The sequence below is a fragment of the Carassius carassius genome, chromosome 9 (assembly GCF_963082965.1).
Source record: "Carassius carassius chromosome 9, fCarCar2.1, whole genome shotgun sequence".
Taxonomy (NCBI): Eukaryota; Metazoa; Chordata; class Actinopteri; order Cypriniformes; family Cyprinidae; genus Carassius; species Carassius carassius.
This window is the reverse complement of record NC_081763.1, coordinates 6,447,268-6,471,331: the sequence shown is the minus strand read 5'-3', so window position 1 is coordinate 6,471,331 and position 24,064 is coordinate 6,447,268. Positions and strand designations below refer to the sequence as shown.

Genomic DNA, 24,064 nt, shown 5'->3' with positions numbered 1-24,064 from the left:
GGTCCAGCACCTCTGATAGCACGGCTCAGTCTGTGGAGAGCACTGGAGTCCGGCAGCCGGCCAAGAGCAAGATACGCCGACACAACAACAGGCTGTCCACGGTGTTCAACCGAAGCCCTGTTCTGCCAAACCGATGGCCAGGTCAGGACAGCAGAACCCTAGACCTGCAAGTAGCGGACGACCCCGCAGAGCTGTCCTGTCAGAGGACTATCCCAGGGATCCTCAAGATATTTGGCAGTGACATCTGCCAAGGAGCCAACTACAAGAGCGTGCTGGCCACCAGCCAGTCCAGTGCCAAAGAGCTGGTCAAAGAGGCTCTGGAGAGGTGAGGGAAGCACTCTTGCCAGATTCAGATCGAAGGGTCAGATGAGAGTGAATTAGGATGCGTCCATGATTGGACTAGGGATGGTCAACTAGAGATCAAAACTCCAAAAACCGAAATTAAAGTTTTCATTTGAGCTAAAAAACAGTAAATAAATTTAGGTCATTGGGGGATTTTTGGTCACACTGCTGACATGTTTACCTGTTGTAGTTTATCCACATTGTGTGCACATAGAAGATGCAGTTAAACACAGTCAAAACACATCATCAAAGTGCTAAGGGCCAGTCACAACAAAGAACAATAACAAAGTTTCAATAATCATTATTATACTATATTCAAATATTATTTGAATGATTTTTTTTTTCATCTGATGAACAAAAAACATTTTCAGCCAATAAGAATACACCAGACTTCAGAAAGTTTGAGTATTTAAAGCAGTAGGTGAATGGCAGTACATGCTTATTATAAACAGAACATTATCATCCGTTGGCGTGGATGCTAGTATAGATATCTTTATACTTATTGTTCTTGATGTGAATGGGTCTTAATTGTTTTGGTCAATGACTTTGGCCCTGCAAATCTATTTCGCACAAAAGCCTTTTTTATGTTAATAGTTATTAAGTTATTAAGACCAGAAATACATTTAATGCCAAGTCACTGGTCGCTTCTATTGTAGACTCATTATTAGTCTAGCCAGTGAGGTCAACAGAGCTGTTCTCTTGCCTCACAGATACTGCTTGGAAAAGGAAGACTCCAGTACATATGTGCTTTGTGATGTGATTGGCCGAACTGGGTTGGACCACGAATGGAAGACGGAGTGCTGTCGGGTTGTCGGTGACCATGAGAAGCCCCTCATGTTGCAGTCACTCTGGAAACCCAAGGAGGGGTTCTCCAGGCGTTTCGAGATCCAGAAAAGAGAAAACGTGGAGGCGCTAAGTGCCAAGAATACAGACACCGTCACTGCAGGTATTACAGCGAATAATTGTATGAATGGTACAAGTCGTTTAAGGCCTGTTCACACCAAGGATGATAACTATAGCAGTAACTATAAAGTTTGAGTAATCATTTTAATTCTGTGAGAATAGGGAAGTTCAAACCACAGCTGTTAATGGTAAAGCCACATGATATTTTTGAATCACATTTTTTCAGCCAAAAACGTAAAAAAAAAAAAAACATTGACAGAATCCTTTAAAGAATTTGAACTCTCTTTTTGTGTCAGGAGACAAACCTTGGCGTGCTTGTCATAAACTGAATGTTTTCATGTGTTGGCGTTGACACTAATTTAGTTATCGTTCTTGGTGTGAATGGTCTTTAGAGATGTTTTGACTGGTTGACCTTTGATCTATGTTCCAGTTGATACAATTAAGGAATGTTTTAACAGTGTGAGGTAGGTACCTCACGGCTTATCCCAACAAAAGCCTGTCAGCAAGAAGCTTAGTGAAATTGCTCTGTTATTGGGATAGTCCTATCAGCTCTCACACTGAGCTTTCCCATCGTGCTTCAGCCGCCAACATCGAAATGGCCACTTGTTTTTCTTTCTGAGCGTGTTTCCTGCACTCTTGAGGTTGTTTTTTCTTTGGCATGGTGCTGTGGTGTTCCACAGGGTTCCCTTTGAGAATCGGTGACTGGGGAAGCTCTGCCCCAATCACTGTGTTCTAGCAGAACAATGTAGAAGACCGCCCACTTCCACCGCTGATAACGCACAGAGAGTCAATGGGTGTGAAAGCCTGAGCTCTGAGAACATTTCAGTCCAGTTCTGTGTATGTTACGTCACCAGTGGTGGAGAAAGTAACTTTTAAAAGTACTGCATTAATATATTGCATTACTCCCTAATTGTGTTACTTAGTTATTATGGAAAGTAATGTATTGTGTTACTTTTGCGTTTCTTTTTCTCATTTGGACTGGGCTTGCTTGTTTGTTTTTAAATCTAAAAAAAGTTCTATTTTTTGAAAATTCAAAAGCCCTTTCACACTTAAATTGCTTATTATTATGGTTTAATTGGATCATTCAAGCTTAGTAGCATTGGTTAATAAAATGGGATTTAATGCATAAAGGATATTTGTGCTATTTAACATATTTAATTATTGCAGGTTTCCATAATGTTCTGAGTTAGCTTTTCACTGTTTGTAGTAATTTTGAGAAATATGAATCTGTTTTTGTGTAAGTGAGATATGAGTTAAAATAGAGCTGTCAGTCAATAAGAGGGAAAGCAAAGTAGCTACTGTTACTTATCTGAAAGAGTAAGGTCACTCTCTTATAGCAGATTATCTTAACAAATTATGGCAGATTTACAGCTATACCTATAAGAACATATGAAAGCATAATATTAATTGTATTTTATTTAATCATTTTAAGCAGTTATGACTTTATGCTGCTTTTTGTTGCTCATGCAGTAAAAAGTCTGACAAATGAATACTCTAACGTCCTCTTAAAGGGGTCATATGATGTTGCTAAAAAGAACATTATTTTGTGTATTTGGTGTAATGGAATGTGTTTAGGTGGTTTAAAAAACATTATTTTCCACATACTGTACATTAATGTTGCTCCTCTATGCCCCGCCTTTCTGAAACGCAAACATTCTGTAAAGCACGGTGTGCTCTGATTGGCCAGCAATCCAGAGCATTGTGATTGGCCGAATTCCTCAATCGTGTGGCGGAAATGTTACGCCCCTCACCAGTTTCAGAAAACTTTACTCCGTAAAATGCGCTGCGCACTTAATATTTGGGTTGTAATCTTCTGCACCTTAACCACTGATTTCTAGTTGTGTCCTCTTTTGGAAGAAAAAACAAAGTAGTTTGGCTTTTGCAACGAAACACACAGTATCTCCACGACATGGTGGCGGCAAAAATACAACAGCGAGAATAAAAGTTACACCTTCTTTCTTTGCGTATACATTTGGGCGGTGTTATGCAAATTGTCCAACACAGTGACATAGACGTGTGGGGGCTTGTTTAAATGAGGCATTTTGGGGGGCGTAACTGAGCATTCACTTTTATGAAGAATATCTCTTTGCGTTTGATCTCTTTGGCTTTAATCTTTGTGACACAAACAGCTTTTAACCCTCCAAAGACAAAGGAAAACATGAAATCGCATCATATGACCCCATTAAGTAAATGTTGTCTATAACATTTAATGTGTAAAAAAATTGTATCACCACAGGCCTCAATGCTCAAGCCCGAAAGCTGCAGCACGCCCGTTCGCGGGTCACCTCCCTGTTTGTGGATAGGGCGAATGAAGGGCTGGATGCTCTTGGAATCTGGAGGAGCTTGAGTGACATGGACGTCTCAACCATGGGAAAAGAAGCCAGTGAGACCCATAATGCACCTCTACAGGAGGATCCTGAGGCAGAGGCTGATAAAGATGATCACTGCCTCAACGCAGAGAAAGAGGAGACGGAAAGCAGCGATGACAACAACACACAGTACTCCATCCACCTGCCCTTTGATTTCCCATATTTCCTTCTGCTGCAAGGATTCAACCACAGACAGGTAGGACAGTGGCTGTTTTGACTATGTAGGTATATCAGTGATTTATCTGATCATGTGGCTTTTTGAGGAGAGCTTTTGAAGACACAGTGGTTTGTTGCTATTTTAAAAATATTTTACATTTTAAGACATAAAGTGTGTTTTTGTTAAAAATTCAACTAGATGGTGTACACTTCATGATATGACGACTACGTAAGAGTTGTATTTGGTGCAGGTCACTCCCTCAGTGTGTTTAGCCATGTTGAATTGATGTGACTAGTGGTGTTTCACTAAATATCCTCACATGCACTAGATACACTAGTATCATAGTGTAGTTTGGTGATTCGAAGGCTAAAGAAGCAGAAAAAGACAGAAAAAAAAGGCAAAGGCAAAAAATGTAAAAATACCAAAAGGGAATTTGTGATATTAGTACTTAAAGTACACAAAGAACAGTGATGCTAATGCTAGGAAAATAACTACTGAATGCCCTTTTGAAGTACATAAAAAAACTCTCACTTACCTTAAAAGAAGGGCCATATATAAACCTTGTATTAATGGGTCAGTTTAACTCATTTCAAGTTTTTAATGGTTGGAAATACTCATTAACCCATGATGTTTTTGAAATGTTGTGTCTTTTTCTCATTTAAGGTCATGAACTTGCCTGCAGAGTGGTTAAACTTTAATATATTGTGGAATTTGGGCGCGAAATCTAGGCTATATTATTGTGTCTTGCCAATTCAACCCATATATTTCATTGTTAAAAGAAGCTGAAAACGTTATATATGTATTTGGTTTGAGGGTATTTATCTTTTAATTTATGCTGTCATCTGAAGAAACTTACATTGCATTGAAGGCTTACAATTTGATCAGGTTTTTGCACACCCCGTTGAACAAGCTGCTTCAGTGTTATTTCAAGCTTTTTTGTTCTTTTAGCATTGATATCTTACTAGCATCAATCTGAGATGCTAAATATGTATCATATAATGGTCGAAAATTGCAATATTTGTCCAAATAACAAACTCAAATGCTCAAATGTCCAAGACCCTAGTTAAAGACGCTTTCCTAAACCTTACACAAGTCATTGGCGCATTCATCCCATGTTTTTGACAGTGCAGTAAAGGCTTGACTTAAACAGTTTAATCTGGCGAAGAATATCCTAGCTGCTAGCCACTCACTGTACTAGAGAGAGTTATTTTCAGGTATGTGTGTTTATGCATGTACACACTACACTGGAAAACCATAACTATCCAACGTAACCACAGAAAAAAAGCCATAGATATGAAACTCCATTCACAAGCCTTTTTTTGTTGTTGTTGATTGTGGTATATTTAGAGTTGAAACAGAACATTCAATGAGAATCTTATCTGAAGACAATCATTTAATTCTCCTGCTCAGAGCACATGCATGTGAAAGAGAGCGATAAACGGGTTTGCGTTTCTAGCAGTAATTATATGCGTATTGTCTCAATGTTTACATGCTGAACTATAATCAGCAGTTAAAATTCCAGTGCCGTGAGGACACGTGCAACACTGCACTTTACTGTAGGTAATAATCAGCATTGTTTACTAAGCCTGCGGTGAGCCATGGCACTGACACGTCTCATTCTACCTCGCACTGCTGTTTCTCTTGCTTTTGTCTATAGTCCCTTGAGCCTCTACGTTTCTGTTTTTACGGTTGTTTTTAGCTGGAAAAATTGTTTTCCTCTTGCACAATTTCTACACCAGATTTCTCCCATCCAGTTATAATCAACAAAGCAGCTTATACTGGAAACTCTGAAATTGAGGAAATCTAGTAATTAAATCAAAATAGACATAAAATCAGTCTCATATGGGTTTGTATGGGTTTGGGTTTGACTGCATGTATCCGAATTCGGGGAAATATTGATCATGTGATTTTGATATCAGTGGTCCAACAGCTAAACTGATGAATTCTTTTAATTAGTAATACGGGATAATTCATGACAGACTCTTGACATTTACATTGTACCTGGTCTTGAAAGTGGGCTTAAATCTTAGCCGCTTATATTAGCCATGATGGGGTCCTCAGTCCATTTCCACAAGAAACAGTTTATGTCAAGCAAAAGAGTTTTAGAAAGGGGTGAATGAGGGTGAGTTTATGGTGTAAAGTGCTTGGGAGATTATGTTCAGTTAAAGGATTTAGAACAGCTCTATGTCAGTCACTTATAGTGCTAAGAGGTGCTTCTTCAGAGCAGCAGAATCATGTGGTTTAGTGGCTCAAAGTGGATCAATCGATTAACAGTGCAGTGTTTTGACACCTCCGTTTAAGCAAATGAAGAATTTAGACAAGGGCATCCTTGTATTTTACTTCCTCCTCCTGTTACAATCAGTTGTCAGCACACTGGGATTACATAAAACATTGATTCTTGAGACACGAAACAAAGCATGTGTCCCACACCTTTAACTGACATTAGTTTAAAATATAACAGCATTTACTCTTTAAAATTCCACACACACACACACACACACACACACACACACACAAAGAAATCCCACTAAAAGCACCTCTCTATAAACCGTAATTCAATACTAAATGTGGATTAACATATTTTATTTTGAAATATGTATCTTTAAAAGTAACATGGTGTAGAAGAGGTTGTCTTAAAAAAAATAAAAACATTTTGCAAGGTTTCTTTAATGTACCTCAAATCTATACTTTTTGTAAGAACTACAGATATTTATAAAAATATATACAGTATATATATTATTTTAAATTCTGTATTATATGGAATTTATAATATTAAACTCCTTTGTCACGAAGGTCCTCTTTTAGTGCTATTTCAGCCACATTAAATCTGATAAATGTTATAGTTTATACTGTATATATACATGTATAATTTTAGGTAATCATATACATTGTAAAGAAAATGTATATTTTGTATTATTATATTGTTAACACCATAAGAACACTACTCACAAATAGTTCATAACCAAATGCTAATACTAGCATTTTCAATATTTATAATGAATATTTAACTTAACAGTGCATAACAGTGTTGTTTTAAGACCATGTTGACACATATTAAGTGTTAGGCAAAGAAAAACTTTTTTTTTGAGAAAATGAAAAATGCAGGAAGTGTCACCAAAACAAAAGACATACGTGTTTTACAGATTTATCCCAAAATCTCTAATCCTTGGTATATAAATAATTTTTCCAAGTACTTAACAATGAGTGAATTCACTTTAAGTTTTGTTTCAAATTCTACTGGCCAACAGTTATGTTTCGGTTAATAAAATCTCCCGTTTTTGCTGTTGGTCTCTTCTCAGGACTTTCTGGTCTACCTGATGAGTGGGAACAGTTGTATATTTGGCTCCTCCATTGGTAAGAATGATGAGCCCCTTAAAGTGGACATCCTACTCTTTGCTCCTGACATCCTAGCTCAGCACTGCTGTGCACAGCGCCTTGATGCCACCAGTGACCAAACCAAGGGAAGTAGCAAGATGCAAACCATGCTCAGACCCCTCCACAGCGCACATGTTACACACAACGGTGTCCCCCTTGATGACGAGGTTGAGTTGTGTCCAGGGGACCTGGTGGGGCTCGGTCAGCACTATCTATTTATGTTTAAGGACCCTACAGCCTCAGGAGCCTTTCAGACCCCATCCTGGATGGCCACGCTGTGTCCTCCTGCCACAGCATCACCCTGTAATAAGTGTGGAACATCCGTCAGGAGGACGAGGACTCAAAAAATGGCCGCCCGCTGGAGGGACTTGGACGGAAGGGTGGTGTCGCTGTCCTATCAGGTGCAGCATGAAGATCAGGTCTTGGAGAAGATTCTCAGTATGGTGGACCCAGAAGAGGAAGAACCTAAACTTACTCCAGCTTTTCTGCTCTGTCTGTGCATTCAGCACTCCACCACCAACTTTGAGTTGGTTCACCTCCGGAAATTGCTGCTCTCTATTGCTAATCAGATCCAGCTCACCATGTGGGTGAGTGGGAGATTATAGAGTACAAATAGCAGCCAACAATACCATTAACAAGAAAAGCACCATGCTATATTATAAGAAAGTTCCTTGGAGTATACATGGTACCATTATATATAGCATATATCATTAATAAAGTAGTCATTTAGTACTATGGTGTATCAAAGTCTATGATGTCCATATGATGCTATTTAAAAGACAAGAACATGTCCTGTTTGACACTTCTTTTTGATTAAAGAGATTAAAGGTTGTGGCACATTTAAACAGATCTGTTCTTCTGAGATCTTTTTTTTTCTCCACTCCAGGAAAGAACAAAAGAACTCGCAGCTCTGCAGCCAGACATGTGAGAGAGCTTATATCTTTCTGAAAACATTCTTCTTTCACACGCCTCTCTGAAATCAGAGCAGGGGACTTAAAGAATGGCAGTAACTAGCTCATTATCACTCATGGTGCTGTGTGTGTTCAATTCACTTTTGTTTTCTCTCTGGCGCCCAATCAAGACCCGAGACGGGGCCACTTGAGCATGTCATTAACTGTTGAAGCGTCCAGTAATAAATCTGTCTGCAGACAGACAGCAGTGTTAAAGTGGTTCAGGCTCTGATTGTTTCATGTTTAAATTGTAGATTTGGCTAGCTGAGAGCTGACATTTTCTTTCACTTTTTTTTCCACTTAGTTCGGATCCTGATTTTTTATCTTTTCCCTCCATATTGTGGTGAGGTATACAGATGAGTGGTTGGAATGGAAGTACTAAAGGGGGTGGGGGTGGGGGATTATCCTCAAAATTTTTGATTATGGCTTGCTTGCTTCTTTTTTGGGGCTATTCAAAGTATAGAAGCAAAAAACATCTAAAGGTTTTGTAAGCGTTTGGGTATAGAGTTTGTGAAGCCAGTCACACCATTGCACTAAGCTAAATCAGCTTTTCTTTGTTTGATTTAGCTAGTTGTTAGGATGGTTGGTTGGACTTTTAGATAGATGTTTGGTTCATTGGATGGATGGATGGATGGATGGATGGATGGATGGACAGTTGGACAGGCAAAAATGGTTTAGCTAGATTTAGCTAGTTGTTAGGATGGTTGGTTAGTCAGACATATACATAAATGGTTAGATGGATGGTTGGTGATTGGTTTGTTGGTTGGAGAGACATGGAGACTGACTGAAAGGTTGATGGATGGATGTAGGTTGGTTAAGCAGTGCAGCTGGGCGATTTATTGGATAGAGCCAAATAAATAGGGACAGAATTTTTGATGGATAGACAGATAGATGGTTGGTTAGAAAGAAAGATATGTCATTTTTTGGACAAATTATCTATTAAATGGATAGAGAGATGGATAGTTGGTTGGTTGGTTGGTTGTTTGGATAGATATTTAGACTTAAAGACTAAAGGTAGATCAGCGGTTTGTTAAACAAATGGAGAGATATGTGGTTTGTTTGTTTGGACAACCTTATAGATAGTTGTTCTATATTATAGATAGATGGTTGTTTAGTTTGTTGGATGAATGTATAAATTTGACGGATCTTGGTTAGTCAGATCAAGGGATGATTGTTTAGTTCAATGGTAAATTGGTTGTTTTTTTGGTTAGACAGGTAAATTAATAGATGGATTTTTGGATCAGATACATAAATGGCTGTATGAAGAAATGGTGATTGGATTGTTGGTTGGACAGACATGTATACAGACAGGATGATGGATGGATGGCTAGTTAAATAGATGATTGGTTAGTTGGTTGGGTGGACAGAAATGTTGATGGATATATATCTGAATAGATTGTTGGTTGATTGGTTATTTCGGCAGATTTAGACTGGCAGGCAAAATGTAGTATGGTTGGTTAGACACATGGATAGATGTATGGTTGGACAAGCTTATAGACAGGTGTTTATAGACAGTTGTCTGGTTGGTTGGATGTACAGATATTTTCTATGTATAGATGGTTGGTTAGTTATTCAGACAGATCAAGGAATGAATGTCAATGGTTGATTGGTTAGACAGGTCAATGGATGGTAGTTTAGAGATAAGGAAAATTGGTTAGTTAGATGGATGGTTGTTTGTTTGTTTGTTTGTTTGAACAAAAAGATAAATAGCTGGACAGATGGTTATTTGGTTTGGAGAATCAATGGTTGGTAGGTCTGATGAAGAATGGATGCCTGGTTTGTTGGATAGGCAGACAAAGTGATGGATGGATGGATAAATAAACTTACACAATTCTATTTTTAGATAACATGAACATTGTGCTCTCTATGCTGCAGAAGCACCAGTGATATGTCAGCAGAGCAGCATGTATTGAACATCCACGATCTGATCTCAGGCCTGCAGCCGCTGGTGCTGTGGATGTCCAACTCCATTGAGCTGCTGCACTTCATCCATCATGAGGTCGCCCTTCTCTTAACGTGGAGACAGCAGGACAGTCAGGAAATGGACAAAGGTATCAGCCTTCCCTCTGTGTTGTCCTAAATTACACTAAATATGTGTTAGATCACTGTGACACATAGCCTCTTTGGTTCATTGCTTTAGTTATTTGTTTATTTCAGCTTTTGGTTTCAGAACAAAAGAATGCTGGTATGTGAGATCTTCATAGAATGTACAATAATATCATGTTTTCATCTGCTCAGAATCAATGGATTGTCAGATCCAGTCCACATGTGCTGCCAGCGAGGAGGCCATGACAGTACTAGAGGAAGTTATCATGTTCACCTTCCAGCAGTGTGTCTACTATCTCACTAAAGTAAGCACATTACAGACCATTATGTTAATTTATTGATAAACTTATTTAAATTTTTTGTGTTAAAACATAATATATTAAGTATATTACTACTAAAAGTATAATCTTTTAGTAATTGGCCTTGGTAGGTAGTGTTTATATTACATTAAATATGTTCCTCATAGTCCTAAAGGATGTAAAATATGTGAAACAGGACATAACCATGTAAACACCTTTCTGTGCTTCCAATCTGTAAGCCAAAATAAAGTCATAACAAGGCAGTGGAGACATAGGGTTTGGCCATAGCTATTGATGAGCGAGATAACTTGTCCTCTCCTCCCAAAGAATCAAAAACAAACACATTAACAGTGTATTTTCTCAAGGCTCAAGTTAATGACAAATCCCTGCCTCTCTCAGATGAGCGTGGAATGTTTTGGAACACGATGTCGACAACATTTATTTTCTTGCTGGATTTGTCTGTTGTTGTACTTGATAAATGTCTTTAAGACAACTTCAGACTGAAATTGTCATTTTCTGTCCATTGTCAATTCTTTCACGGTTCTCAATTCTCATATTTCAAGTCCTGCCCTATAAAACAACTGGGATATCAGGGTTTAAGTAGACAGGAAGGCCGTAGTTACCCATCCTCTGCCTCATGGGGAAGCAGCTGTGGACCTCCACATGTGGACTCAGAGTTCATCTGTTTCCTGAGCAGGAAATATTCTGTTCTCGTCGCCAGAAAGGGAGAGGAGTGTCCAGTTAAAGCATTCAGAAAGTCTTTCAGGGAGATTACAGTTGCATGGAGTTTAGTTTCTGGATCTTTAGCATGTACATCTCTTTGAAGTTGCAAGCTTTGTGAGGTGATTGGATTTTGTGAACAGGAAATTGTATTTTCCTGTTAAAAGAGCATACGGATCAGTTATCAGCATAAGGATCATCGTTTCTATTAAAACAGATTTCATTGTAGCATTTAGATATTTCGGTTGTATATCATTTGTTGTGAATGCTGGAATCCAGGCATCGCTTAGTCATGATAATGAATGCTATGATGTCATGACTATGACATCATATGGCTGAAGTGCAAAGAGTATGAATCACTTGTTTCGGCTGCATTAACCTTTGCTGTGCCCTGACAAATTGGCAATGTGTGTGTTTTTTAAGAGTTGTGTTGAGGTGCGGTCACTTTTACCCATGTTTAAAGAATTTTCATGGACAAAATTCAGTCATTTCAATAGGAATCCATGCGATTGGCAATTTTGAGTGAGGGTTAAAAAAATGTCCCCATGTTGATTGGGGGGTTGGCTTAATAGCATTTTTTTGTGATATGCTATTTACACTGCAAATAAATAGCACATTTCTATTTATACACACATGCGTAGCTTGACATTTTGAGCTTGGGGGGGGGGGGGGGTGGAAAACCAAGCCAGTCAGATTTGGTCATGGCAACCAGATACATTGCATGCAAATTAATTGTAAAGGCTGTGTTGTCTATTTCTGCTGCACTAGCATTAAACACATTAAATAGAATTCACCATAAACATGTTTGCTAACAGAATTTCAAATTAGATTTTAAGCAAATCAATGAGTGAATTACCCACTGCTTTAAAACAGATATCTTTTGGACATTATTCAAGTTAAATGCACAGGCACACAAACATATTTAGTAACGTTAAATCTTACTGAAAATGGCAGATTAAGCAGTTTATATTCAGAAACATATTTTTAGGTTGTGTTCTGTGTGCATTCAATTACATTTGGATGTAAATGGTCCTTTTCCTGACTTAAATGTAAAACACTGAGCTGCTATGAGAGCGTCTAATGGATCAACTTTATGATGCTGTCGGGGTCTGGAGTTGGGCATCTAGTTTCATCTGTCTTTATTTTGGTTAGGTTCAGATTCCTCTGCAGTTGTTGTATGTTGTAAATAAATAAAAAATCCATTCATGTCATGCAACAGCATGCAACAAGCAAGCATAGGCTATTATGCGCCAAAATGCAGATTCGTTACATGCCAACTTCTTACGCGAATAAGATTGAGAAAGCCTATTAGTAAGTCTGATTTTATTTATTAATTTACTTACAATAAATAACAGAAAAATATATTACAATAAATACATTATATACATATTTACTTTTGGGTCGAAAACATTATTAATTAACAAATATTTAGTAAAGTCTTTCAATCGTTAGAGGGGACCCTAACCCTAATGATTGAAAATAGTAGGATATTTTGCTAATTACTTATTGCAAATAGTTGCAATTATATTCACCTCAGCATTGTAATACATTATAAACCAATATGAGTTGAGTGTAAATTGACTAAGTTTTAATTCAAATTATGAAATGAATGCCACCTTATTGGGTAAAAAGCCCTCCCTACATCTACCCTAACCCTACCCGAAGATTTATTTTCAACTTTTTGTTGATTTTCTTCAATTGTATTAAAAATAAATGCTTTTCTGATGTGATTTGAAATTTGAAAAGGGAGAAAAAAGTTTGCCAAAATGCAGATTCAAACCCATATCTATCGCATCAAAAGGAATAGAATGACACATGCTTTACCATCCACACCCCTGAATGTGACAATTGGCAGCTGCTGTTGACTAGCACAATCACAATCCGCTAACAATACCAGGTATTTGCACTTTTTTGTGTAAAATAGACGCAGCACCCTCAGCACCCCCACTTCCCGTGCCTATGCAATCAACACACACACAAAACATGCACATTTATGCCAATTGTTTATGATCCACTGTTGATGAATTATGGCAATGTTTACTTTATGGTGTGAATATTTTAAGGTAATCATAATCAAATATATGTTTCTATCACTCACTTCTGTTTAAATGATCAGTCAACATAGCAGAGACTTAAAAAGTAGAGCCTATCCATTTCAAAATAAGAGTTCTAGTATACTATAGGCTTGCAATATTGTTTAATATTGATAATTTACAAATGTTTGAAAGTTTGAAATCGGATGTTTCATTTACAGTGGATGGTCATAATCTCTTGCCAGAACTTTTCTCTTTCCATAATTTCAGGGTTTTGTATATTTTTTTTTATATAACTCTGTGATAAAATATGTTCCTGCTATGCTCTCAGCCTTGCCTGAGTTCCCGTCTGGCACAGTTTATCTGCTTGGTCTCATTTGTTGACAGAATCCTTTATCTGTTCCTGAGGGGCAGCAGTAGGAAAAGTGAGTGTGGATGTGAGATGCATCTGCTGGCTTAGTCTTATCTGAATGATTCTCAGGACTCTCTCTGGTGCTGTAACAATGGGCAGTCAGGGCAGAGACAATCTCCAGAGTCCAGTCACAGACACATATCACCCCGCTGAGGGGAAGTCAGCCTGTGCCGTACTTCCTGTCGGCTCAGACGCAACGTTCAGGAATAGCTCCTGGCTACGTCCTCTGTACTGAAAGCTCAAATAATGTGACCTGTCTTGCTCTGTGCTGTTACATTATAGAGTTACATTACAGTTACATTTATACATTCAGAATTTACAGATTTTTAGAGTTACAGATTATGTGTTCAGCTATACATTCAGAATTTATAAATGTAAATATATATTCTGATATTGATACTGTAACAACCGCACGGAATTCAGGGGGCAGAGATCAGCACACTCGGATGTCAGTAACACACAATTCTTTATTAACTGTTAAAACATGACACCATCACATAAAAACACGTTACCCCCCTTTTTCAGTGTATTGGTCCACAAGCAGACGAGCTCAACGTCCGACGAGGAGGAGACACAGAAAATCCCCTTCCACGTTTGCGTCACTCGACAGACACAAGTCAAGCAGTCTCGGCAGACACAAGCAGTCTCTCCAGTCTCTCTGTAGTGTACAGTTTATGGGTGCATCGATCAGGAGCTCTCCTAGCCGGCAGTCGTTCCCTAACTATCTGACACATTTACCCCCCACTAACTGTCTGTCTTCACCGCCGGAGACAATAATTATCCCGAGCGGCCGTCTAGTGTGTCCCCACAAGTGAGAGCTCCCCGCCTCTCTCTCTCGAGCAGCACTCAAAACGTCCTTAAATAATCCTCATCTCCTCCCACATCACCTGTATACACTCATTTAATTACGCAACACTCATTCATTGCGATGAAGGGGGGCGTGTACATTAATTACCCCTAAATTCCCATCATTTATTTCTATTCATCACACTACCCCCCTCCCAAGCGAAAAAGACTCGTCCTCGAGTCAAACAGATAATTCGTAGTCCAACAACCGGGCCGGTACCCTCCTGGGCCGCGACAAACGTCCCTCAGCAATTCCGTTATTTGTCCCAGACCAGGACTCACGGGCTACAGGTCCACTAGGCACAGCCACACCAGAGCTGTCACCAGAAAGGGCTGCAGGCAACAGGTTGGAAACAGAAGGCATCACAGCATCCGACACAAGATCAGGATGCAGAGCAGAGTCAGGAAGTAGTGCAGAATCAAAAGGCGGTGCAGAATCAGCTAGTAGTGCAGGGTCCAGATGCGGTGCAGAATCAGCCAGTGGTGCAGGGTCAGGATGCGGTGCAGAATCAGCCAGTGGTGCAGGGTCAGGATGCGGTACAGAATCAGCCAGTGGTGCAGGGTCAGGATGCGGTACAGAATCAGCCAGTGGTGCAGGGTCAGGATGCTGTACAGAATCAGCCAGTGGTGCAGGGTCAGGATACGGTGCGGAATCAGCCAGTAGCGCGGGGTCAGGATGCAGCATACTCCTTTCCCCAACCGACATCCGATCCCCCCCAGCACTCTGCAATTCCGGCCTTCCTGCAAATACATTAGAAACATATGGCTTAAGACGATTAACATGCACAACTCGCTCAAGCCCTTTTTCTTTTGGCGCTATTCGATACAAGACATCTGTAACCCGCTCAATGACAACAAACGGCCCCACAAAATGCCTTTGTAACTTCGGACACAGCCCACGCTTACGCACCCTATTTTTCACCCACACCCATTCCCCTTCTGTATAAAACTGATGGGAAACCTTTATATCAAAATATCGTTTCTGCCTCCCTGATGCTTTTAGTTGATGTGCTTTCACAGCCTCTACTACCGTAGACAAGCTTTCAGCTACTTTCTCCACATAATCATTTGCCGAATCAAAACGTTCCGTCTCCCCCACTCCCAACACAACATCCACAGGCAAAACAATCTCCCGCCCAAACAGAACCTTATATGGCGAAAACCCTGTAGTAGCATGTGTACTGCTCCTATAAGCCATCATAACGTAAGGCAGAAGCGTGTCCCAGTTCTGCTGGTTACTATCCACAAACAAAGACAGCATGGACAGTAAGGTACGGTTAAAACGCTCCACCATGCCGTTCGACTGCGGATGATAAGCTGTAGTTCTTGTTTTATGCATCTGCAGCAAGCCACACAGCTCTGTAAATAACTTTGATTCAAAGTTTCTACCCTGATCCGAGTGAATACTGCGTGGGACCCCAAATCTACACACCCACTCCTGCACCAAAACTTCAGCTATGGACACTGCTTCTTGATTTGGAAGCGCAAAAGCTTCTGTCCACTTTGAAAAATAATCCCCGATTACCAGGATATACTTATTCTTCTCTCCAGTTAAGGGCAAAGGGCCCAAGATATCTACCGCTACCCGTTCAAAGGGCCGAGAAACAAAAGAAGTTTGCAAAGGGGCACGAGCACTCAGTGCTGAAGATTTACGAGATGCACACTCCGTACATTCCCTACACCACTTCTTTACATCCCCAAACCACCCAGGCCAATAGAACCGATCTTTCACCTTCGCCTGCAATTTTTGTACACCTAAATGACCACCCCCGTAGCAGAATTATGCAACATTTTCAAAACCTCTGGAACCATCACCTTCGGAAGGACCACCTGAATTTTTAATGCAGCATCTGTATTAAGGGGCGGTTTACGCACTAACCGCCCTCGCTCAAACTCCAGCTGCTCCCACACGGGCAAAAACGCTCTGACTTCTTCTCGTATCTGTGCTTCCACACGCCCCTCCTCCCCCCGTGACAGCAACTGTTCTACAATCTGTAAAACGGCATCCTTCTTCTGCGCCCCCACCATATCATCCTTAATTTCCCCCGAAGGAGCCGTTTCACATACAGCACAAACAGAAGCACTAACCTCCAGACATGAATCTGAAAAATCTTCACACTTGGCACCAAATGAGGGCAAGCGTGAAAGCGCATCAGCATTAACATGCTTTTTCCCTGGGCGGTGCACAATTTTATATTGAAAACTGGCCAACTGTTCAACCCATCTAGCCAGCTGTCCTTCCAGCCCCTGAAAATTATGAAGCCACCTTAAGGAGCTATGGTCAGTACGCAATATAAATTCCTTCCCAAGCAAATAATGCTTGAAATATTTAGTAAATAATACTAAACTAAGCAACTCCTTTTTCGTGGTGGCATACCTGCGTTCCTGTTTTGTTAAAGCTCGACTAGCATACGCCACAACCCGCTCCAAGCCATCCACCTCTTGTGACAACACAGCACCGATGCCCATATCACTCGCATCAGTGTCTAAAATGAATGCCTTGTGCGGGTCAGGATACGCAAGCACTGGAGTTGTCACAAGGGCTGTTTTAAGCTGTAAAAACGCCCGCTGGCACTCCCCATCCCATTTAAATTTCCGACCTTTCTCAGTGAGGCGATGTAATGGTCGCGCAATCTCAGCGAACCCTTCAATAAATCGCCGATAGTAAGATGCCAGCCCCACAAAACTTCGAACTTCAGTTTGATTCTTTGGTACAGGCCATTGTCTCACCGCATCTATTTTAACTGGATCTGCTCGTATTCCCTCAGCCGCTATAACGTGCCCCAAATAACGGACCTGGGTAGCAAACAATGTACATTTAGATGGCTTAACCTTCAGGTTTGCGCGGCGTAATTTACCGAGGACCTCATCCAGCCGTTGTAGATGTTCCCCGAATGTTCTCCCAAAAACAATAATGTCGTCTAGATAAACAAGGCAAGTGGTCCACTGTAAATCTGCCAACACCAAATCCATAAGACGCTGGAATGTGCTCGGTGCGTTGCACAACCCGAAGCTCAAAACATTAAATTCAAATAGCCCCTGTCGTGTTATAAACGCGGTCTTATGTTTATCTCTAGGGTCTACCTCGACCTGCCAGTATCCACTGGCCAGGTCAAGAGTAGAAAACCACTGGGCATGGGCAAGGCTATCCAGTGCATCATCAATACGCGGTAGGGGATACGCATCTTTCCGCGTTACATCATTCAACCGCCTATAGTCAACGCAAAATCGAAGGGTCCCGTCTTTCTTTCGTACCGGAACCACAGGTGCCCCCCACGGACTACACGACGGCTGTACAATTCCGTTTACCTGCATATCCCTAATATGCTCAGTCACTTCATCTTGCAGATGAAGGGGAACACGACGCGGGTGTAATTTAATAGGTTTGGCATCCCCCGTCTCGATCTGATGCGTTATTAATTGTGTCCGCCCTAAATCTGCATCATTTAAACTAAAAACGGATACATTTTTGCACAATAACTCACGCACTGCACGCGTTTCAGCCTCTCCAAAGCCCTTTTCGTGTAAATTCAGTCGATCTATAAGCGTGTCCACAGAAAATGTGGGCTTATTATCCATAACCCCGTCTTCTCCCTCTACCACAACATCAAAAAATAACTTACCCACTTTCATTCCACGCTTTAAAATATGAGTGTCATCAGTGACATTAATTACACGAACGGGCAAAATACCTTGTTCCACCCTACACACTACCCTTGCCACCAAAAGATCACAATGGTTATAAAGGGAGGAAGAAGGTTCTAACATGCCCTGTAAACTATCAGACGCCCCCTCCACCGCCCCTGTAATCAAAACTTCACTACGAGGTGGAACCGGTGTATCAACGTGCACAATCACATCACAGGGCTGCATACCATTATTATTGCCAAACAAAAGGGGAATCTGTTTTCCCATCAATCGACAGCTCTTTTGATCGAGATTAATAATAGCGCCATATTTTAGCAAAAAGTCAGAGCCAAGCAGAATTTCCTGCGGCTCCAAATCTGCCACAAGAAACTCTGTAATGACAGTTAGGCAGTCAAATTGGCATACCGTTTGCCAACGACCCAAAATCGGCATCCTCCCCCCATTAGCCACTCTAACCACGCCCTCATGATGTTCAAGGTGAGCCCCGCCATTCGTAATAGTAAGCCACCTGTGTTTCGGTATTATTGAGACTTGGGCGCCTGTATCAACCAAAAGTTTGACGTCACACCCACCTAATTTTGCAGCAAGGTAAATCCCAGGATTGCCTTGGACCAATGAGGCCAACTGAAAAAAATTATCCTGTATTGGGGCAGACATTCGGCCTATGATGCCTGCCCCCTCCCGTTTCCCTGCACATAAGGGCAGTCTCTCCTAATATGCCGATTACATCCACATTCCCAGCAACCACCCCCTAAAGGTTGCACCTGCCTTTTTCCGACCCCACTTATAGTTGACGATTCAACAATGTTATTTCTTAATAATGTGGGAACTGTCTCACAAAGTTGTTGTACAGATTTTTGCAACGTCTGAACTTCATTACGAAGCGCATCCACCACCTCCGTCAGTGCATCTACTTTACTTTCTGCCGCAGAAATATGTAAACCACGCACTCGAGCATCAGGGGTAATCGTACATTGTTCTAACCCCTGAATAAGTTCGAATTCGCTTGCAATATTAATTGCTTTTTCTAGAGTGACAGGTTTAATACTGCGCAATCGAATACGAGTCTCCACATTTCCCACATGTGCAATAAAATGATCTCTAGCCAATAAATCCTGTGTATCTGCACCTACTGAAGAATATGCCTTAGTCACCAATCTCCGCAGCGCATTACCAAACTCACGTAAAGTTTCATTCGGCATGCGCTTGCGAGACGAGAAACTAACACGATTCCATTCTGCGGTTTCACATGGTTCAAAACATTTACCTAAAGCGTCTTTCAATAAAACATAGCTGCGCTTGGCCTCTAACGAGAGACCACTGTAAATATCTCGAGCGCGCCCTGATAATAAAAGTGCCATAAATTTCAATTTCATTCCGTCATTCCAATTATTCACCACAGCTGCCATCTCAAACTGTTCTTTCCAATCAGACCATTCCCGACCCGTGCCGGTAAAGGTCTCCGGCATAAATACCGGACGTGCCACAGACAGGTTTGATGATGGCGCTGTGGCTACAGACGAAGATGCAGTAACAGCTGCTGAGGTAGATGGGGTAGCCACTGAAACACCCCGGTGCTCATCTCCGCCCTCCATCGTCCGGTTGTTTTATTATCGTTAGGGATTAAATCCCACCGCTGCCACCAGTGTAACAACCGCACGGAATTCAGGGGGCAGAGATCAGCACACTCGGATGTCAGTAACACACAATTCTTTATTAACTGTTAAAACATGACACCATCACATAAAAACACGTTACCCCCCTTTTTCAGTGTATTGGTCCACAAGCAGACGAGCTCAACGTCCGACGAGGAGGAGACACAGAAAATCCCCTTCCACGTTTGCGTCACTCGACAGACACAAGTCAAGCAGTCTCGGCAGACACAAGCAGTCTCTCCAGTCTCTCCAGTCTCTCTGTAGTGTACAGTTTATGGGTGCATCGATCAGGAGCTCTCCTAGCCGGCAGTCGTTCCCTAACTATCTGACACATTTACCCCCCACTAACTGTCTGTCTTCACCGCCGGAGACACTAATTATCCCGAGCGGCCGTCTAGCGTGTCCCCACAAGTGAGAGCTCCCCGCCTCTCTCTCTCGAGCAGCACTCAAAACGTCCTTAAATAATCCTCATCTCCTCCCACATCAGCTGTATACACTCATTTAATTACGCAACACTCATTCATTGCGATGAAGGGGGGCGTGTACATTAATTACCCCTAAATTCCCATCATTTATTTCTATTCATCACAATACATATACACTACCACATTAAAGGTTGGAGTGGTAAGATTTTTTAAATTCGTACCAAGGCTGCATTTTACTTGAAATATTATTACAATTTAAATTAATTGTTTTCTATTTTAATATATTTTAAAATGTTATTTATTCCTGTGCTGCAAAGCTGAATTCTCAGCGTCATTATTCCAGTCTTCAGTGTCACATGATCCTTCATTGAAATAAGCTGATTTGCTGCTCAAATAACATTTCTTATTATTGTATTGTGTAATTTGTGTTGTGCTTCTTAATATTTTTATGGAAATATAAATAATATATATATATATGTTGGAATAATATTCTTTTGTTTAAATAAAAGCTTCAAAAGAACAGCAATTATTTACAATAAAATTATAAAATGTCTCATTAATTTCAGTATCAATCTATTTAAAAAAAAATAAATAAAAACAAATCATACTGACCCCAAACTTTTGAACAGTGGCATATTTTGAGATTTATGTTTATAATTCAAGATTTATTATTATTATTAACATACCTTTAAATTTAAAAGTATATATAGATATATAGATATATTTTCACATTTATTTTATTTTATTTATATAGATTTTAAATGATTAATTATTGTTATATATTCGTATTTGAAAGTTAAGATTTTTCATATTTATAAAGTCATATTAACAGTTAAATATTCAGATTTAAAAAATATGTGTTTTTTTGTATCTGTACTTATTTTTCCTGTTTGGCCCCTCATATGACTATGTTGAAAAAAAAACATACAGCATAATTGTCATGATTTAGTAATGAATAAATGTATATATTCATGAATGTTGCAAAATAAAGACTCCTTAAGTGTATGTACTGCAGTATGTTAAGTGTCATATATGGAGAGGTTAGACAGTTTCTCTTAAAGCTATTAGACAACTTTTTAGCAAGTATTTAAGCTAGCAGCATTCACATTATCAGATTCTCTACAGTATACATCATTCAAGCGATTGGTAAGCACAGAAAGCCAACTCTTTTACCCGTCTCCTCTGTTAGAGTCTGTATGGTGTGCTGCCGGGGCTGCTGGATAGTAACCCTTTCTCTGAGAGCGGTCAGCTGCGCATGCCTGCGGGAGTCAGACAAATCCTGGACGTCCTGAAGGAGGCACTGCACCTGCTCAACACTTTCCAGGTGCACAGCGAGATCACATCTCAACTGCTGACCTACCTGTTCTTCTTCACCAACGCCTCGCTCTTCAACACGCTCATGGAGAGAGGTGAGCACATGCACTGAAGTCACTCTGAGGACTTGTTGTGCAAGCTGTTTTCATCAAAAGCACAATGGCTAAGACAACATATAAAGCAAGAGAGCGTGGTGTGAACTGCTTTGTCGAACCGTCTGTTTCGAGCGGTATTGCTGCTCCATTGGGACGGGTGTTTTTCACAAGGGTGAGAATTTTACCTAGGTGTAAATATTCACTGGCCGCATAGAACAGCTGTTTGTGCGACAATAGTCTGCTGAAGCCGGACACAACTATGACAAAATGTTTTAGTTTGAATTGAGCTTTTGACTTCTGACAATTGCAATTTTAAGGGTCTGGAGGTGGCTTCTACCAGTGGTCTAGAGGAGTGCAGATCCGGGCCAATCTGGATTTGTTGATGGACTGGATTCAGAGCATTGGTATGGGAGATTTGGCTGCTGACTTCTTCCAGAGACTCTCTTCTGCCGTCAACCTGCTCGCAACTCCCAAAGAGACCCTACTGCAGGTCAGAAACCCTTTAAACTGCTGCACAAATACATGCACTGATGAGTGCACATGAGATTTACAGATGTATTGTACTAGAGATATGCCTTTCATTCACAGATTCCAGTGCCATGCTCATGCACTCGTACACAATAAAATGTTCTGACACCAAAAAAAATTTAAATGTAAAATCCAATAACTATAACAAATGCAAACAACATTAAGTTTAATAAATAAACAAAGAGTTTAATTCCATAGCAGAACAAAAATCCAGTGCAGTAATAAACAGATTTATCAACCAGGCTTGTAAATCAAACAATATTTGTACAATCACAAGAACTGATTGTTTGAGTGATTGATTGATTCAAATCAGATCTATCTATCTATCTATCTATCTATCTATCTATCTATCTATCTATCTATCTATCTATCTATCTATCTATCTATCTATCTATCTATCTATCTATCTATCTATCTATCTATTTTAATAGATAGAGCATTTTAATAACATTTTAATATGTCTGTTCAGTTTCCCTTTGACGAACAGCCTGTTTTTGACTGCTGATTGGACAGGTGTGAGTATCAGTTATAGGAATCATGATAAAGCCCTTTCATTGGTCATCAAACAGTTACTATGACTATAAAAATGTTGTGATGTTTCAATAATCGCCAGGCAAACCTGTTTCATAAGCCAACAGCATTGCCTGGGCTATCAGGTGAATTCAATAAAACCTCATGATAGCATCAATCTCACGACGAAGGTCATATTTACATCTTGAGTCATGCCATTCTTCCGTACATCACATCAACAAAACCCTGTTGAGCTTGTCAGAACATGCCGATGGATTCAGCTGCGAACACTCGGTCATATAATCCTAAATAATGTGTATTATTCAACTCAGTCATCAAAGTTGAATCATTTTTCAAATCACAATGTAAGACGTTGTGCAGCAAGCAGGAGAGACTTTAGTAACTGGACAAACAGGAAATAGAAGAACTCAAACCAGCTGTTTGTCTGGTCCTAAACCTGTTAACTTCCTTAAGAAGCCATTGATAGTGGGGAATGCATTGTTTACTCTTTAGTCCATAAGGAAAAGAGTTAAAAGAGTTATCTTAGGTTATCATACCATAAAACAAAGGCACAATAACAGAGGACAGTACAAAGTTGACTGTCGCCACCCAAACTAACTCATCCTGTGCCGTGGGGGGTTTACAGGTCTGGTGAAGTAGCTCACGATGGTTGATTTCGTTCGGCTGGTGGCCGCGGCTCTTGGTCTCAGTATGTGAACTTTGACCTTTAAGACTCTTAAGCTGTCAGAGTGGCACACAGCAGACGTGAGAGCTGGATTTCAGTTCTGGATGGGAGGGACTAGTGTGATCTCACTGTCTTGAGTGAGCAGAGTTTACTTCAAACTCGCTCCAAACAAACACATACATGACTCCTCTGTTTATTTATCTTACAGTCTGCCGTCAACCATAAATGCACTTTTAACAGTGTGAAACTAAATGAATTAAGTTGTTCTAAAGCTACATTTCAGTTCCAATTCTATCAAGGGTGTCTCTCTGTTATTAAAATGACAGAATCTAATTCACTCAGTACATTCCTTCAGCCTTTTCTAACATAGAATGCTTTATTCTAACTAATTGGAATTTTTCTGAGCTGTTTTATCTCTGACAAATGACAGAACGTAAGATGTTTATTAATTTAGGGTAGAACAAGAGCTGTGTGGAGGATTCATCATATGCATATGCAAGCTTTTCAGATCCAATTTGAGATTTAGTTGAATTTAAACATTTGCATCTAGACTGTGTGTGTGCGTGTGTGTGTGTGTGTGTGTGTGTGTTTTGGTTCGTTTATGAGTTTTCAAACCAAAACGGGTCTGCTGTGTTTTCAAAAGTCTTCATTTTCAAGGGTCAAAAACGCTAGAGTAGTGTAAACGACAGGCATAACCGTAGCGAAGATATAGTAGTGTTTTAAAACGAAAACACACTAGTGTAAATGTAGCC

At 40.2% G+C, this 24,064-nt stretch overlaps 1 protein-coding gene across 1 annotated transcript in view; it reads left to right on the top strand.

Annotated features, from left to right (window-relative positions):
* LOC132148806 (ras-associating and dilute domain-containing protein-like) overlaps positions 1-24,064 on the top strand; it is a 43,478-nt gene that overhangs the window by 1,199 nt on the left and 18,215 nt on the right. The window contains exons 2-10 of the mRNA XM_059557523.1: positions 2-325; positions 1,053-1,288; positions 3,482-3,810; positions 7,071-7,733; positions 8,033-8,070; positions 9,972-10,147; positions 10,335-10,447; positions 21,370-21,589; positions 21,907-22,079. Of these exons, the coding sequence (XP_059413506.1) occupies positions 2-325; positions 1,053-1,288; positions 3,482-3,810; positions 7,071-7,733; positions 8,033-8,070; positions 9,972-10,147; positions 10,335-10,447; positions 21,370-21,589; positions 21,907-22,079 (2,272 nt within the window). The remainder of the gene's footprint in view (position 1; positions 326-1,052; positions 1,289-3,481; positions 3,811-7,070; positions 7,734-8,032; positions 8,071-9,971; positions 10,148-10,334; positions 10,448-21,369; positions 21,590-21,906; positions 22,080-24,064) is intronic.